The sequence below is a fragment of the Euprymna scolopes genome, chromosome 15, assembly GCF_053919585.1.
Source record: "Euprymna scolopes isolate OS-2025 chromosome 15, ASM5391958v1, whole genome shotgun sequence".
Classification (NCBI taxonomy): domain Eukaryota; kingdom Metazoa; phylum Mollusca; class Cephalopoda; order Sepiida; family Sepiolidae; genus Euprymna; species Euprymna scolopes.
The window spans coordinates 47,989,465-48,009,332 of NC_136496.1; the positions used below are offsets into that span (position 1 = coordinate 47,989,465).

A 19,868-nucleotide genomic window follows, 5' to 3' on the forward strand; every position below is an offset into this window, starting at 1 on the left:
CTGTGTCTGGCTGGGGACTCCTCTAAACAAGATGGAGAGTTTTGTCAATGCCGCGTAGAACTTGTCTATTGACTCATTTGAGCATAAAGTGCATCATAAAAACTGCTTGTACACCTTACATGGGTCAAGTAAAAAGACTCCAAGTACAAATCAGTCTACCTTCAAATATAAATAAAGGTCAGAGAAATCTATTTTAAATTGAGAGCAAACTGTCTGGTGCTACCAGATCAGGCTGTCTATTGGCTTCCTAAGACGAAATGCACCTTCATCGATTCTCTGTTTTTGTTTTCTATTCTCTTTTGTAAAACTTAATTATGTTCTACAAAAACAACAGCAACACCCTTACCCTTCCTTTTTTTTTTGTCCTTCCCTGCTTCCCAACCCCGTCGGTGGGGCATTAGAATACACCGACTCTCTCACTGCAGAGAGTAAAAGCCTCTCAAAGAGGCCACCTGTTGGCTGTGGGTGGCGACCCGTAATGACTCGGAAAGGATTCTGGTGGCTGAGCAACTGATATCTAGGGAAATTAAAGATATCAGTTGCAACACTCTACTTTGGCCTCGTATAAGGCTAGACGGGCAGTCGGAGGGGCCCGATCCGATCAATCGGCTAGTTACATCAAGCCCTAACACATCTTCTACTTTTCTATCAATTTCCTCTAAACCGTAACAAATATAGTTCTACCCTGTACCACTATAAAATATATACATATTTTCCCCTCTTTTCCATGTGTTAGAAGGCGGTTGCTAGGGTCAAATGTGCCAAATGATTAAAGTGATGACATGGCTGTATAGTGCTGAAAGTTACCACAAATGACTTGGATTGTGTAACTAAAGGATTATGGGTGCTCATGGCTCCCATTTGGAAGATGTATACTATTTATGTAGCCCTGGCATGACAAGGCGAATGGGTTTCCCCCTTAACATGCCCCAATATTGGACTCCGAAGTGAGTGCAAGCGCCAACACGTCGACTTGGATAGTTCTGATAATGAACTACATCAAACATCCTCAAAATTTGTTGTATTGGAACTCACCGAAGAAACCAAAATAACTGACTTATCACCGTTTATTATACATAAAATTATATCGGCATATATTACCCCCAAAAATGTAAAAACTTTAAAAAATAAAATCCTACTGGTGAAAGTGGAAAGAGAAAAACCTGCCACTTTTCTCCTAGGAATGAAAACTTTCCACAACATAAATATCACAACTTATCCACACAAGAATCTGAATACATCTGAAGGTGTAGTAAAATCGAAAGACCTATCAATGTGCACTACTGAAGAGATAACAAAAGAACTTTAAAACCAAGGAGTAATAAACGTTGAAAGAATTAAAAAAAGAGAATCAGACTATACATATGAACACTTACATCATGCAGATTCAAGTACAAGGATCCTGCGCAGTGCATGTCACATTAGTCTTATTTGTAACAGTTGTCTGTAGACCTTCTGCATAGTTACAAGGGCATTACTTGCTCGATCCTGTCAACTCAAGGGAGTTTGCAAATTAGGTTCACTCTTTCTAAACAGTATACAATAGATGTTGCTTGTTTATATTCTGTTATGAGTTGTAGGTGAAACCATCCTTCAACCATAATGCCAAAATAGCTTGTTAAATTTTTCTCTTTTATCATCTTTTACGTCTTCTTTCTCTACTTATTCTATAATAGCAGTCAACACTGAAGCAAATGGCACATTGGGATCTATCTGACTTGGAAATCCAGATTCCTTACACTCAGAAAATCACCAGGTTTTATGCCTCTAAGGCCCACACTTATGCAAATGAGTACATGCCGCACTTTTGATCCAGTTGTGCATACGCAGTGTCATTTCTGTGTCTGCCACCATGATGTTCATTGTCTATAAAAAAGTTATGTATTGCTAAAAGTCATCAAGTACACAAGATTCACTCAGAAAATCATCAGATTCGACTCCGCTTAAAAGGAGAATATATTGTAATATATAGGTTTATCAGAGACCAAATTTGTGCTTGGCAAAGGAAGTTTAATTATTTTTCGTACTTGTTTCAAAAACAACAGTGAAATTAGGTCAATCAGTTCTATTCTTTTTACTATATTGAATCAGTTGAGATTTTCAAAGGAAGACATTAAAGACACTTGTTTTATTTAAAATAGGTTTTTTCTTCCTTGGGTAGTTCTACTCATACATGAGAATCTAAAACAAATTAATCATGTGACTAAAAGTATTTGCTCTCAGTATATAACAAGCCTATCAAGCCCACAACTATAAGAATGAATAAAAAGAGTCTAGATATACAAAGTAACATCTGTAATCAATTTCAGGTTATTCATTTTTTACAAAGAGTGTATATTAAAAAGAATTGTTTTATTAAAGTTTAAAACAGATTTCCAAATTGTAAAGTTTTGTAAATGACTGTTTAATGAAATAATCTATGAAAATAATAGTGAAATGTTATTCATAATTATTATTGTTATATGTAAAACACTTTTTCTATTAACTTTCTCTTTTCTAGGAGAAAAACTGGATCAGAAGCATTGTGAAGCACTTGAAGATATTTTCCGGCGTGTTCAATTTGAAAATTTAGAATTAGAAGCTTGCCATTTAGATGATGAGGTATGTTGTGTGTGTGTGTGTGTGTGTGTGCATGTATGGGAATTCCTATATTCTGAAGTAATTGCATAAATACTGATTTTTATATATGCTTTAAAGTTATTTTTTATTAATAACTTTTGTTATGGTCATAATATACATGCAACAGTTATAAGTATTACTATTATTATATAAGTATTACTAGATAAATCTCCAACTGTTATTCTTTATCTTTTTAATATTGTGATTTTAACTAAAGATATTTATTTCTTCAATATTTATTCCAAGTAGCGAAGATAAATTAATTTATAAAAAATATGCAGCACTCCTTTGCTCATCATGTTCTTTCCATCAACAGTACTTCTGCATCCATTCAGTCAACCATAATTCAACTCTCTTGAATGTATTTCTTACCATAAATCACAATCTTGAAATAATCAAACAACATGCATACAAGGTATCCAAAATATTAGAACACTGAACTGATTTATGCAATTGTGTGTATGCCTTTTCCTAATTTCATGTTTCTTTGAGCTTATTTTTCTTGTGAAAAGTGAATCTGATTCTAATGCTGCTGAAAAGAAAAAAAAATATCATGAGTTCTTATATTGTTAAATACTGAACTTGAATTAAATGATCCTTGAAATTTATTTAAAACTTTTCTTTGAATTTAGCTTATTTAAAACTTATTTTATTGCATATTAAGCTTATATATTTTGCAAAGGGGTTGTCACATAAATTTGATGATGCTCATTTCTTTTTTTTTCATCAGACTGCGGCAGCTCTTTTTGATATGATTGAATATTATGATTCCACCACAAAACTGAATCTGTCATTTAACAAAAACATTGGCATGCGTGGTTGGCAGTCATGTTCACGAATGATCCGAAAGGTATTTCTACATCATGTCATTTCTGAAATAATTATTTGAACTTCCCAAATTGATTCACAATTTTTTATACGGATAAAACTAAAAGCTAATATAAATTCTAAAATTCATTCTGAATTATGCATTTTGTTTCATAAATTTTTGTTTCTGTCTAAAGTTTATTACAATTATCAGAAAGTCAATGTAGGAATTATATAAGTAAAAAAAGAATTAGTCTTATTTGCTTTGAAAATCAATTTTTAAGTTTTTATGTCATAACAAAAAAACTGCTTTATACTTCAAATGTTATCACCTGATTGAATAAAGAAGAAATTGAACCATCTTTGGCTAAAAGTACAATTTCAGTTATTTTGATTTGATAAAAAATCTTCTTTTACAAATACTTTCACATAATAAAAAGCTGGTTCTCAGTAGGAAGTTGAGGACTTTAGCAACAACCATCACGGAAAACATAACCAAGCTCAGGCTCATAAGTTATTGTCTTTTAATGGTGAAATCACATTTAATTATCTAGAGTGATCTTCTTCAGGAACTCCATGTTAGAACCACTATGATTCACAATCTTGTGTAAGCTAGGGAGAAAGTCTGCCCAATTAGACCAAGGTGAACACTGATGCAACAATAACTTTAAAAAATAGATATGTGGCCGTCTTCGGTCTAATAGTCGAGGTTTCCCTTGCCACTATAGTTTCAATAGGAAATTAATTGAACACCTCTAAAATAAATCTTTCACTCTTACTACTTCTTGATGTTTCACAAAAATATTTGTATATTTCATCCCAGTAAAGAATTATTACATTTATTCTGAACAGAATGACACTCTCAAATATTTATTTCCACAAAGATAGTACCAAACATTCTCATTCTTATTAATTTATTTATTGCGGACTATTATTCTCATCTTTCTAATAAAGATGAGAATAATAGTCTGCAAAAAATAAATTAATATAAATAATACTCATCTCAATAATGAATTCCAATTAAAATAATATATATTTTCATTCTTTATTCATTAATTATTTGCACTCACTTTGTTACCATCAGATTTTTAACAGGTATCATTATTTCTATAGCACCGCTTCCTCTAAGATCTATGAATGTCCAGATTTTCTATAATCATTGGTATCATAATATTTTAGATTTTATCAAACTATTATAATTGTATATATATTAGGTTGGTGCAAAAATAATGTTGTTTTTTGATGTTAAACTTCATGTAAAAAAATGACATTATTTTTGCACCAACCTAATATATGTACAATTATTGCATTCACAATTTATAACTACAACAAAACTATTTACCTATACATATTTATAAATAATATACCAAAATATCGTCATCTTATTTACATGCACTGTTACAGTTTTGTTTGTCCGCTACAGCTTGACTCGGGGAGGAGGGTGATTAAAACCATCCTTTCTCTCGTTCTCTCATGGCCTCTTTTTGTCTCAACAACTTAACACCTCTCCCTCTCTTTCCTAGGACGGAAGTGATTGCTCACACTGATATCTGTGGCAGCCCTCTGGACTTCCTCACTCAATGCTGCCCGCTGCAAATAAAAACAACCTCCCCGATATCTCAAGAAGATAATTTTAATTGTCTCCATTTGGCTTGTGTGTAACAAACCTATAATGATACCGGAGCAATTGGTCCTATTTTGCATTTCTCTGCACCCCCACCCCATCTCGTCTGGTACCCCCCCCCCCCTGCAATATGCACTCATGACACTCTATCGTGTCACAAACAAAATAAACAAATTAAAAGAAAAGAAAAAAGATCATACTCTGCTAGATACTGGGCACATCAATGACAGAGTAGTAAAAGAATAAATAAAACAAAACACAAGTGACAAGAGACTTGGAATCTCTGCCAAACTAGCAAATTCTATTCCATCAAAGCTATTTAGAGGAATGGAAGCTGAAACCCAAAAAGGAAGGGGAACAAGTGACAATGTCCCAATTGATATATCAGTCAAACATGATGTTGTCTGGTGAACTTTGTATAAATTAGAGGTAGACTGATGAAGATTGTTCATGCAATGTACAGAAATGTTCCGAGTTGTCTAAGAAGTAACAGCAAATTTAGTGACAACTTTAAAGTTAAAGTAGGAATATATCGGGTTTTATACAGAGTGTGTTGCATAAAAGCTTTGCCTAAGGAGTTTTGTATGGGTTGTTTAGAAGTGATTCTGGATGCTGATGATTTTCCTGTACATCAATAAACAAATGTTATGAAAATAAAGATTTGTGAGTGACTATTACTAAGACTAAGGCAATGACCAGTGGTTGTAGTGTTGGAAAGCCTACTACAAGAAAAAATTCCCCCTGCTCAGTTTGTGGAAAGGGTGGATGCGATTCAATTTTTTGCAAGAAATGTAGTTTAACTACTCATAGGGTTAACGACGATAAGCAGTTTGTGTGAAAGAAGTGTAAGACAACACTTGGAGAACACAGATATGGATAAAGTACGAGTTGTGTATATGTGATATATGAATGGTGCATCTACTGAGATTGTGGAGAAGTTTTATTACTTGAATGATACTGTTGGGTACTCAACATGGAGTAGATGCTAATATGATTGCAAGAATTAGAAGTAGGCTGCATAAGTTCAGGAAACTTTTGCCATTATGAACCATTATCACTATTGATCAATGGAATAATTAATCACGCAGTGATAAGGTATGGAAATAAAATCAAGAAATAATATGAAATGATATAAAATTTGGCAAGTGAGAGTTGAGGACATGTGTTGTATGAAATGATATAAAATTAAGCAAGTGAGAGTTAAGGACATGTGTTGTAAGGAAATGATTTGAAATGATATAAAATGTGGCAAGTGAGAGTTAAGGACATGTGTTGTAAGTAGTGTTAGGACGATTCCTAATTTTTATACGATTCCGATTCCGATTCCAGGAAAATATTGATTAACGATTCCGATACCAAGTACGATTCCGATTCCTAGGGAATTATTGTTTTGAAATATACCAGGTAGTTTTATGCTTATGGTCGGGTAGTTCCCAAATATGTTCTCTAACTTTGGAAGAGATATTTTATGCCTACACAGTCGTGTTTTGGTTTAAATAAAATTATTATATAGTAAACTAAACGGAAAAATTAGCAAAATTTATTTTAGAGAAAATTTATTTTACTTAATTGGAATACAGAAAAACAAACAAAGAAAATAGAATTAATCCTTCAGAGCAAAAACAAATAAAATTGAATTTATATAACAGAACAAAAACAAGAAAATTAGAGAATAAATTAACACAATTCATTATTTTGGTCCTCATAATTAACAGATTTAATGAATTAAATAAAAAAAATATTGCGGAAGAGAAAGAAAATATATACTAATTAAATATAAAAACAAATAAATATTTAATTTAATAATTTATAAATGAACGTGCATAATTCACAAAGTGTAGTTAACACCTCTTGTTTTTTCTTACTTTTTCATTGCTTTTACACGTTGTTTCTAACGTGAAGAATAAGTTTAGCCAAACTAATTTTGAAATAGGGTATATCAAAGGAACACATATAAAAACGATACCACTATAAAAACAAATGAAATACTAGATAAAATTGAGCAAAAATAATTACCAAAATTACAGAAAAAGATAAAAGAAAAACAAAACAAAACAAAAAATGGTGAAGTTTGTTGAGTGAAATGAATTATTGAAAGAAAATTAATTGAACTAATAGAAATGTTAAAAAAAAAGTCACATTTCAATATTTTTTTAATAATTAAATTCTCAGGGTTGTCGAAATTAAAACTTAAGTGATTTTTTTTTATTAGACTTCTTTCGAAGCTTGTTACCTTGAAAAATACATTTTAAACCCTGTTTTTTTTAAATAAATTGAAAATAAAACACAATTAAAAAAATTTAATTGATAATTGAAACTTTAAAAACATATTAAACATTGAAAAATTACTTATCTCACAAATTAACGTCCAATAAAGTAGATCCAGTCTTCATACAGGAATTCGGTTATAATAAATATATCTTTCCCAAACCTTAAAAATTAAATTTTTTTTTTTTTTTTTGAGAGAGAGTTCTTTAAAATCGCCGGGGAATGCCGCCTTAAATTTTAAAGAAGTAAATTTTAGGAGTTTAGTGCCTTTCAAAGACGATTATCATAATTTATTATCATCATTTAATTTCCTTTTTTCCTCTCCCCCCCCCACACCTTTCCACGTAGTTCAGTAGTTAACCAGTGCTCCTGTTGCTGTCAATCAGCTATCTTTTAATTTCTAGTTAAAAGAATTTTTCATGAAATAGAATCAGCATTTAAAAAACTTTTTTTTTTAGTTGTATATATTGTATTTACTCTTTGAAGTGTAGGAGGGTTAAAAAAATTGGTGACACCTAGATGGTGACTTAGGCAAAAAAAAAAAAAAAAGACACTGCGATTTCGACCCTCACTAATAAAACTGCTCTGAGTGACTAGTTGGTAATTTTGCTAAGTCGTGGACCAAAGAGTTAAAAAAAGATTTCAAGAAATTCAACGAATTTTCATTTGGTCCAAATTTCAAAATTTTGCGAAATAATACAACGTGATCAATTTCATTTTAGAGATATTTCTTTCAAAAGCCTTCTTTGAAAAAAGAGAAAAAAGTATATTGTTCTATTAAACCTTTTACTGTTTAAATAATTTGACTTTGCTCGTTTTATTTTAAGAAAATATAAGTTGAAAAAGCATTTTCATTCACTATTAGAAGATTTGTTAGTAAAAAAAAAACAGTTACCAAAAAGATAAGCGTATTTTTTAAAATTTTTACTCGCAATATAGAGCCCTGCATACTTCTTTTCAAGTTAACTCTTTTGTAGTTTTTATTACAATAGATCTGAATGAATGAATCTTGTAAGGGAGGGGGCACTAAGCATTGCCCTGTTAGTAATGAATTTCTTTGGTTTCTTTTTATAACATGCTACATTTCTCTCTTGCGGTTAGAAATATCAGGATATTTTTTTCTTTTTTTCAACATCAGACTAAAAGAATCGTAATGAAGAAATCGGAAAATTAAGGTATTTTTTAACGATGCGATTCCGATTCCGATACCTCCCAAAATACACGATTCTTACGATTAACGATTCCGATTCCGATTAATCGTCCCACCACTAGTTGTAAGGAAATGATTTGAAATGATATAAAATGTGGCAAGTGAGAGTTAAGGACATGTGTTGTAAGGAAATGATATGAAATGATATAAAATGGTGCAAGTGAGAGTTAAGGACATGTGTTGTAGGGAAATGATATGAAATGATATAAAATGTGGCAAGTGAGAGTTAAGGACATGTGTTTTAGGGAAATGATATGAAATGATATAAAATGTGGCAAGTGAGAGTTGAGGACATGTGTTGTAAGGAAATGATATGAAATGATATAAAATGTGCAAGTGAGAGTTGAGGACATGTGTTGTAGGGAAATGATATGAAATGATATAAAATGTGGCAAGTGAGAGTTGAGGACATGTGTTGGAAGGAAATGATATGAAATGATAAAAAATTTGGGACATTAGAGTTAAGGACATGTGTTGTAGGCAAAGTGTATGAAATGATATAAAATGTGGCAAGTGAGAGTTGAGGACATGTGTTGTAAGGAAATGATATGAAATGATATAAAATGTGGCAAGTGAGAGTTAAGGACATGTGTTGTAAGGAAATGATATGAAATGATATAAAATGTGGCAAGTGAGAGGTGACGACATGTGTTGTAAGGAAATGATATAAAATGTGGCAAGTGAGAGTTAAGGACATGTGTTGTAGGGAAATGATATGAAATTATATAAAATGTGGCAAGTGAGAGTTGAGGACGTGTTGTAAGGAAATGATATGAAATGATATACAATGTGGCAAGTGAGAGTTAAGGACATGTGTTGTAAGGAAATGATATGAAATGATATAAAATGTGGCAAGTGAGTGTTAAGGAAATGTGTTGTAGGGAAATGATATGAAATGATATAAAATGTGGCAAGTGAGAGTTGAGGACATGTGTTGTAAGGAAATGATATGAAATGATATACAATGTGGCAAGTGAGAGTTAAGGACATGTGTTGTAAGGAAATGATATGAAATGATATAAAATTTGGCAAGTGAGAGTTGAGGACATGTGTTGTAAGGAAATTATATGAAATGATATAAACTGTGGCAAGTGAGAGTTGAGGACATGTGTTGTAGGGAAATGATATTAAATGACATAAAATTTGGCAAGTGAGAGTTGAGGACATGTGTTGTTAGGAAATGATATGAAATGATATAAAATGTGACTAGTTAGAGTTGAGGACATGTGTTGTAGGGAAATGGTATGAAATTATATAAAATGTGGTAAGTGAGAGTTGAGGACATGTGTTGTAGGGAAATGAAATGATACAAAAGTTGGCAAGTGAGAGTTGAGGAAATGTGTTATAAGGAAATGATATAAAATTTGGCAAGTGAGAGTTGAAGACATGTGTTGTAGGAAAATGATATGAAATGAAATAAAATCTTAATAGTGAGAGTTGAGGACATGTGTTGTAATGAAATTCACGGGTTTGCAAACCTAAATTGCTTAAGGAGTTGATAGGCTCTGTCTATCGCTCAGCTTCCATACTCCTTGTTTGCCTATTAGTCAAGCGTAGAGACACTATCTCAGTGTTTCGACAGAAACACCCAGCGGTAGATCTTGTTTCCTGGCTAGGGCAACGAACGCCGTTTTTCCCGATTACCAGCACGCCCCACCCCTAAAACTGAACATTTGGGAGCGCTTGAGTATGAGATATGCCTGAGCAATTAGATTGTGTTGACCTTCTTCTAATGGGTTGAGGGTACCGGATTGACAGTTCCTGGCTGCTGTTCCCGACTGGTAGTACAGGAGCCCTAACTCTTTGGTAGTGCTTAGAGCGGCTGCTCCATCAACAGTTGAATAATATCGGATTGTTTGTAGTGCCATGACACGCATGGAAAGGGACCCTGCACTCATCCCTGGTGGGCTTTCCTGAGGCCACAATCCTAATTGGAGAAAGGTCAGCTGATGGTCTACTTGTGATGTATGTCTGAAGCTCTGCATAACCTCTTGTTTAGCTCCCCCTTACCTCAACCGAAACTCTTTAAAAAAATATGACGACAGTACAATCAAAAAATAAGCTTAAACCAGGATTAGGGACAAACAAATTCAACTTGCCTCCTCCCTTGAGGCTCTCATTCCCAAATATCCGTGGGCTTAGAACTAACTTAGCTGATGTCGAAGCATTTCTCTTAACAAATACCCCGGATATCTTAGCACTAAGTGAGACTAACCTACACTCCTCCATTCCCTCTAACCACTTTAACATGCCTGGATATCTCCCACTCTGACGTAAGGACTCTGACAGACATATGCACGGACTTGGAGTTTACATTCGTAATACCCTTCCCTTGACTAGAGAAACAAACCTAGAAACAGATGATCAAGCCTTTATGTGCTTTAGACTAAACATGCAACACAATATTAGCTACTATTTTCTTCTCTACCGCTCTCCCTCGACTCAGGACTGCACCATAATAAACAAAGTATCTGACAGCATAGACACGGCACTGTCCCTCGACACTAGCGCACAAATACATGTATTTGGTGACTTTAATGTCCACCACAAAAACTGGCTTGGATTCTCTACTTACACAGATGCAGCGGGCAGCACAACTCATAGCTTCACTATATCTCACTCCCTATCACAAATTGTTACGTTTCCGACCCGTTTCCCTGACCAGGAAGAACAACACGCATCAATTCTAGATCTGTTTTTGACCACAGTTCCCGATGACTGCATAATGAAGGCCCACAGCCCACTCGGGAACGCTGATCATGCAGTGATAATGGTTGAAATCGCCCTAAACTCCTGAGCCAAAACTGAAGAGCCAGTGCTCAAAACAACGAGATATTATAAAAAGGCTGACTGGGAAGCCATCAGGGAACAAATCAGAGATGCCCCATGGAGAAATATTTTTTCTCTCCCTGCTGAACAATGTGCAAACGAGACCACTGACTGGTTCAAAACTGCAATCGAAGCGCATGTTCCCATGCGGAAATTTTATAGTAAGCCCCACTCTCCCCATTGGTTTACGTCGACTTGTGCAACTGCCATTGCTCAAAAGCAGCATGCATACCATAGGTTTAACCGACATAAGTCCAGTTCAAACAGACTGAAGTATATAGGAGCTAGAAATAACGTTAAGAAAGAAATAGCGACAGCTAAGAGAGAATTTACGGAAACCACTAAAAAGCGCATCGAAGCACAAAAACTAGGAACTCGAGACTTCTGGATAATCTACAACAGTGTAGTAAATAATGGGCAATAAACAATTCCCCCGCTAACCAACAATCACGAGGTTGTCTCCTCAGCAACTGACAAGGCTAACATGCTTGCCAGTTGGTTTGCCTCAAACTCCACACTGGACCCTTCCAACCACCCCTACCTGACTTTCCTATGCGGACAGATGCCATGCTAGAGGATCTGAACACCACCCCTGCTCAGGTGCATGCTATCATAAAAAACCTTGACACTTCAAAAGCATGTGGACCCAATCTTATCCCAGCTGTGCTATTAAAAAAGTGCTCAGCTGAAGTAGCTCCAGTTCTCTCCAAACTCTACAACAAATGTCTTAATGAAGCTTGCTTTCCGGGCTGTTGTAAAACTGCTTCTGTTGTACCAGTATTCAAGAATTCTGGCGAAAGGACTAACCCATCAAATTATCGCCCCATTAGCCTCCTCCCACTTTTTGCCAAAATATTTGAGATCATAATTAACCATGCTCTAGTCCATCATCTTACAGATGCTAAACTACTGACTGACAAACAATATGGATTTAGACAAGCCCGTTCCACAGCAGACATCCTCACTGTGATCTCTGAACGTATATACCATTCACTGGACAAAGCGGGGGAGGGCAGAGCGGTAGCTCTAGATATATCTAAGGCTTTTGACGGTGTATGGTATGAGGGTCTCCTCAGGAAAATCAGATCATACGGTATCACTGGTAGAATACTTAACATAATTAAATCCTTCTTAGATAAGAGAAAAATCCAGGTTGTCCTCGACGGTCGTACATCTAAACAATATGATATAAATGCGGGGGTGCCCCAGGGTTCTATCCTTGGACCTCTATTGTTCCTGATATTCATAAATGACCTCCCCGACAAAATTGCCTCTGAGATGGGTATATATGCTGATGACACTACACTCTATGGCAGGCACGACAGGAAGACGAATGAACACATTTCTAAAGAAATGGCAGAAACACTAGAGGAAGACCTCCAATCTGTGGTGGAATGGGGACAAAAGTGGTTGGTCGCGTTCAATGCTGCCAAGACTAAACTAGTTTCATTCAATAATTACAAGAAACCCTCTCTACCACCTATAGGAATGGCCAACGACTCTATATCTGAGAGTCCAACTTTCAAACAGTAAACATGAGTTGGAACAATTACATTGAAGGCATTGCCAGGGCCGCTGCAAGAAAGGTGGGCTCTCTCTACCATGCTAGAAAACTACTAACACCCGAAAGTATCCTGTACCTCTATAAGGCCACCATTCGCCCATGTATGGAGTATTGCTGCCACATCTGGGCTGGTGCATCTGCTACTAGTCTCTCGCTCCTAGACAAGGTTCAAAAGAGAGTCGCAAACCTGTTAGGCCCTGAACTGGCATCTAAGCTTCAGCCTCTGTGCCATCGACGAAATGTTGCATCCCTCTGCCTTTTCTACAAGTATTTCAGTGGTGAATGCTCTGACGAACTGCAATCACTTGTGCCCCCATGACGTAAGCACCCTCGACAAACCCGACAGGCTGCTAAATCCCACCCCCACACTGTAGAGATCCCTAGATGTAAAAGATCTTTTTACTCCAATAGTTTCTTCCCCAGAACCGCTAGACTCTGGAATTCCATTCCAGGTCCCTGCTTCCCCAACAGTACTGACGTGCAGAAGTTCAAGTGTAACGTGAACCGACATCTTGCTGCCAAAATCCCTACATAGTAGCCAGTAGTTGTTGCCCATGATAGTAGCCCCCTACACCAAAGTTGCAATTTGCCTTGTTTGGGGTGAAACTGTAATAAAAAAAAAAAAAAAAAAGAAATGAAACAAAATCTGAATAATGAGAGTTGAGGGCATCTGTTGTAAGGAAATGATATGAAATGAAATAAAATCTGACTAGTAAGGGTTGCAAACACGTGTTGTAAGGAAATGATATGAAATGATATAAAATGTGACTAGTGAGAGTTGAGGACATGTGTTGTAAGGAAATGATATGAAATGATATAAAATGTGACTAGTGAGAGTTGACGAAATGTGTTGTAGGGAAATGATATGAAATGATATAAAATGTGACTAGTGAGAGTTGAGGACATGTGTTGTAGGGAAATGATATGAAATGATATAAAATGGGACTAGTGAGAGTTGAGGACACGTGTTGTAGGGAAATGATATGAAATGATAGAAAATGGGACTAGTGAGAGTTGAGGACATGTGTTGTAAGGAAATGAAATGAAATAAAATAAGACTAGTGAGAGTTGAGGACATGTGTTGTAGGGAAATGATATGAAATGTGACTAGTGAGATTTGAGGACATGTGTTGTAGGGAAATGATATCAATTGGTATAAAATGTGACTAGTGAGTGTTGAGGGCATGTGTTGTAGGGAAATGATATGAAATGTATATAAAATGTGACTAGTGAGAGTTGAAGACATGTGTTGTAGGGAAATTATATAAAATGTGACAGGTAAGAGTGGAGGAAATGTGTTGTAGGGAAATGATATAAAATGTGACTAGTGAGAGTTGAGGACATGTATTGTAAGGAAATGATATGAAATGAAATAAAATGTGACTAGTGAGAGTTGAGGACATGTGTTGTAAGGAAATGATATGAAATGATATAAAATGTGACTTGTGAGAGTTGAGGACATGTGTTGTAGGGAAATGATATAAAATGTGATTAGTGAGAATTGAAGACATGTGTTGTAGGGAAATGATATGAAATGATATAAAATGTGACTAGTTAGAGTTGAGGACATGTGTTGTAAGGAAATGGCAAAGATAAGTTACTTTCCTATCTAACTGTATATGTAAATGGCAAGATAAGTTACTTTTCTATCTAACTGTATATGTTTTTAGTGTTTATATTTAATGTAACATGTTTATTCAGCTCGAAAAACAGTGTTTACCGATGTATTCAAAAATTTAAAATGGCGGCCGATTCTCTCTTTGAGGTGATAAGTTTGGGAAAATGAGTTATAAATAAGAAAACAGACAAAATACTGTTAGAAACTCGCTCAATATATGTTACCGTAACATAGGCAGATATATATTCGGCGGGTTTTTAACAGTATTTTGTCTAATTTTTTATTTTTAACTAATTTTTCCAAACTTTCACGTGTTTTAAATAAAATTTAGTTTTGTCTCTTTGTCCTTATTCTTGTAAAGTTTCATATCCTTATTTACATAAGTTTACATATTTAATAGTAATGTTATATTCCGAATTTAATCCATAACATTTTCAAAAGCCAATAATTATGAACCACTAACAGTAAATATGAGTGATGAACGCTCCCTTTGAAAAAAAAAGCTCTCTTAACTTCACCTCTAACCCCAGTTATGTGTGGCAAGTCTCCTCCTAAAACACTCTTTAACCCTAACAATGGCACAAAGTTCGAGTGGCAAGCCCCTCCAACAAAATACCTCTGTAAGCCACATACAAGCGTCTAAAGCAAACAAAGAAACAAAATATAGATCTTTTCTTAAATATTATTTTTGTTTCTGTCAAGTCTTCAGTATGTTCACACATAATTTTCCTTAGCCCTACGATTAATTCAAAGTCCGAATGGCAACCCTCCCCATATTCTCATTGCATAGAAACCCTCTTAGAACCACACATAATCGTCTTTAAAAAAATAAAACAAAAAGCATACAGGATTTATCTCCCATAAAACCCCCCAGTTAACTGCCCTAAAACGCTAGTGTGACCTGTAATGGGGAATTATTTTACATTAAATTCTAAAATAAATTTGTTTATCTTTCATTAAAGTTTTTCACAGCATTTCATACATAATTGCCTAAAAAGGTAGAATCACATTTTGGAGGGGTGGTCAGAAGGGGTTGGGTGGGGTTAAACAGGTGTTAATCTACAATAATACCAAAGAAATATTGCAATATATTCATTTTTAAATGACCCTGTGTTTACATTCAAGTTTTTTGTACATAAAGCACATTACAATTCAACTATGAATTCTCCAACTTCTTTTCTGTTTATGGATACATGGCATTTTTAAGGAATTGCAGCATATTTATGCACATTTACTGCAGATTATTTGGAAACCATGAACTTTTGAAGATTTTCAGTCGCATATTCTGATTCCTTGTACAAAAATACACTTATATGGTAAATTTCATTGCTTAGTCTTGTGTTTTAACAAAGATATGACATTTACTGAAAAAGTAGTGTAAAAATGTGATGAAACGCATATAGTCTTAAAGAGGGAAAAATATTCAAACGTGAGGCACAAAAATAGTCATAACTTCCTTAATTTTAATCAGATTTAAAAAATTTAAAAAGATTCTTTCTTAGCTCATTAAGCTCTTTCTATGTATACCAATATTGAAATATTTTAAGTTATTTCAATTTTTTCATGGGTATTGCTATTATCCAATGTAATCTACAGTGACACCACTTAAAGACAGAACTTTCATTGATCTTGTGTGAAAACAGTTGTCCAGACAGGATTTGCAGATATCCGACAGATCAAAATATTTTGATGAAGTGGAAGCATTACAGCACAGTACAAAATATGAGATATCTCCAAAAATAAATACAAGACCATACAAAAACTGCTAAATTGTCCGAACCACTTCTTAAGAAGCAATTAAGTTATTGCTTATTCACCGAACCTGTTTTCCTGCTTTTATTTACTTATACTGCTTCCCTCTTTTTGGAAATCATAATTTATCATTCTGTGACTAAGTGTCATGTTTAAATATAAGGCCTATACTGACCACGTGTATATTGTTACTGATGTATGTTACTAAAATAACTGGCACAAATGTTATTTCTAAATGTCTGCTTTAAAGTGATAATACTTTGCCTTCCTGTTTGTTTTGCATGGTAAACATTAAAAATCCTTATACACTTAAATCATTCCCAAATCCCTGTATATCTATATTGTATATTAATGCTTTATTTTTGTAAGTTATATCATCTCTCCTGTTTCAACTGGACAAAAAAAACCAATTGCTCTTCTCCCCAAGTTGATATAAAATCACATACTTGCACGTACCTTTAGAGTAGTGTTTAGCGTCTGGTTCTAAACTTTGGTAGGCTGACCTTTTCAAAATCGATAAATACTAAACATCTACAGATTTCTATTGCTAAGGGATGCATTAGTTTAACTTATATTTATACTCTATAGAATATCTATTAAATAGATAACTAATAGCGACAGTTTGTGCCCAGATTATAAGTGATCTATATTAACTAGCAACTATATCTTTCTTACATTAGATGGGATAAAGTGCTTGTGATTATCTTTACATGAAAACTAACACCTAAAGCACATTTCGAAATGCACCCTAACCCTTATACTATAATTTTCCAATTAGTCACTAATCCACAAACGATATTAGATCTTTTCTTAACCCTAGTAGATATTCACCTTTAATCTACACGCCACACTCATAAATACCTCCTTTAAAAACGTAACAAATCTTAATCCTATTCTGAGAAGTGTAAGATCAAAGCAGACACTAATTCTTTGATACTAACTCTACCAATCCTAACTATCCATGTGGGAGCATAGAAATACCTGGCTTTGAAACCAGGTGCAGGAAAAACTCTCAGTGCTGATGGGCCAGTAGATCAGGTTAGGTCATTCATCTAGAATAAGGAAAACTTTGATTTGTGAACCTGTGCCACTGACCTCATATTTCTTGGCACAAAACAGGAAAGAGAGGCCTTCTCATTCCTGGATGACAACCTCCCTAGAGCTAGTGACTTGATCAGATCACCGGTTTGCAAACCTAACTGCTTAAGGAGAAGATAGGTTCTACCTATCTAAACTCCATACTCCTTCTTTGCCTATTAGCCAGGAGCAGAAGTGCGGCCACAAGGACTCATTAGAGATGCCCAGTGCTTAGCCTTGTTTCCTGACTAGGGCAATGAATGCCGTTCCCCACAACTGCCTCATTCCCTTCCCCTATACCTGGGCATCTTGAGAGTGCTTATTTAACATATATGTTAACATAATTAGACTGGGCCACTCCTGTCGGACAGGTTTGAGGGTACCAGTTTGACAGTTGCTGGTTGCTGGTTCTCAACTGACAGTACAGGACCCCTAACTCTTTGATAGCACTTAGAACGGCTGTTCTGTCATCAGTCGTATAATATCAAGATATTTGTAGTGCCATGTCGCGCATGGAAAGGCACCCTGCACTCATCTCTGGTGGGCATTCCCGAGTCCACATTCCTGTGGATGAGGAGCCGACTGACGGTCTACTCATGTTGTATGATGGTGACTATGCACATCCGTTTTGCCTAGCACCTCAATCTAAATCTGAAACTACGAAATAGATAAAATGATAGCTCAATCCAAAAATATGTTCAAACAAGACACACACTCACGCCTTCTCCCTTGCATTTGCACATATCCGAGGACTTAGAACTTAGATGATGTAGAACCATTTCTCCGAGCAAACTCCCCGGATATCTTAGCACTAAGTGAAACTAACTTGCACTCTTCCATCCCCGCTAACATCTTTAACATGTCTGGTTATCTTCCACTTTGTCGTAAGGATTTTAACAGGAACGGACTTGGAGTCTATATTTATGACACCCTCCCCCATGTCTAGGGAATCTAAACTAGAATCAGGTGACCAGGCCTTCATGTGCTTTAAACTAAATTTACAACATAGCATTAACTACCTGCATTTTCTTTATTGCTCTACATCAACCCAGGACTGTACTATAATCAATCATGTCTCTGACAGCATAGATGTAGCACTTTCCCTTGATATTAGTGCCCAAATACATGTATTTAGTGACTCTAACGCACGCCACAGAAATTTGCTTGGCTTCTCTAACTACACTGACACAGCTAGTAGCATCATCCATAACTTTGCTATATCTCATTCCTTGACACATTCCTAACCCATCTCCCAGATCGCCAGGAACAGCAAGCCTCACTTCTTATCTATTTCTGACAAGAGATTCTGAGGATTGTGTAACAAATGCTGATTGCCCACTTAAGAATGCTGATCATGCTGTGATAATGATAGAATCACTCTAATCTCTCGACCCCAAGATGAAAAGCTATTGCTCAAAATGACAACGTACTAAAATAAGGCTGACTGGGATGCCATTAGAGATCACATAAGAGACAACCCATGGGGAAATATATTTTCTCTTCCTGCAGAACAGTGCACAAATGAGACTACTGAACGATTCAAAGCAGCAATTGAAGCACATGTTCCTACACGGAAGTTCTATAGCAAAACCCACTCTCCTCAATGGTTTACTTCTACTTGCGCAGCTGCTATTGCTCAAAGGCAGCATGCATACCGTAGATCTATCCAGCATAAGTCCTGTTCAAACAGACAAAGTATATAGAAGCTAGAAGTAATTGTAAGAAAAAAGTAGCAACAGCTAAGAGTGAATATACTGAAACCACCGGGAAACGCATTGAACTGCAGAAATTAGGAACTCATGATTTCTGGAAAAATTACTATAGTGTAGTAAATAATGGGCAATCAATAATTCCCCCACTATCCAACAATCATGAGGTTGTTTGTACAGCAACTGAGAAGCTAACATGTTTGCCTGTTATTTTCCCTCAAACTCTACCTTGGACCCAACAAACCATTCCCACCCCGATTTTCCTCTGTGGACAGAAACCACACTAGATGATCTGAAAATCACCCCTTCTAAAGTACATGATATCATAAAAACTTAAACACTTCAAAAGCATGTGGACCTAATCTCATCCTGGCTGTGCTTTGAAAAAAATGCTCCGCTGAGGTTGCTCTAGTTCTCTCTAAACTCTTTAATAAATGTCTTTATGAATCTTGCTTTACCGACAGCTGGAATGCTGATTCTGTGGTATAAATATAAAATGTGACTAGTGAGAGTTGAAGACATGTGTTGTAAGGAAATGATATGAAATGATATAAAATGTGACTAGTGAGAGTTGAGGACATGTGTTGTAAGGAAATGATATGAAATGAAATAAAATGTGACTAGTGAGAGTTGAGGACATGTGTTGTGAGAAAATAATATGAAATGAAATAAAATGTGACTAGTGAGAGTTGAGGACATGTGTTGTAAGGAAATGATATGAAATGATATAAAATGTGACTAGTGAGAGTTGAGGACATGTGTTGTAAGGAAATGATATGAAATGAAATAAA

General features: G+C 35.2%; 1 protein-coding gene across 3 annotated transcripts in view; it reads left to right on the forward strand.

Annotated features, from left to right (window-relative positions):
• Nucleotides 1–19,868, forward strand: part of LOC145293819 (uncharacterized) — a 248,040-nt gene that overhangs the window by 85,601 nt on the left and 142,571 nt on the right. For all 3 annotated transcript variants that reach the window (XM_080140444.1, XM_080140445.1, XM_080140446.1), the window contains 2 exons: nucleotides 2,501–2,601; nucleotides 3,350–3,469. In XM_080140444.1, coding sequence (XP_079996570.1) covers nucleotides 2,501–2,601; nucleotides 3,350–3,469 — 221 coding nt within the window. The remainder of the gene's footprint in view (nucleotides 1–2,500; nucleotides 2,602–3,349; nucleotides 3,470–19,868) is intronic.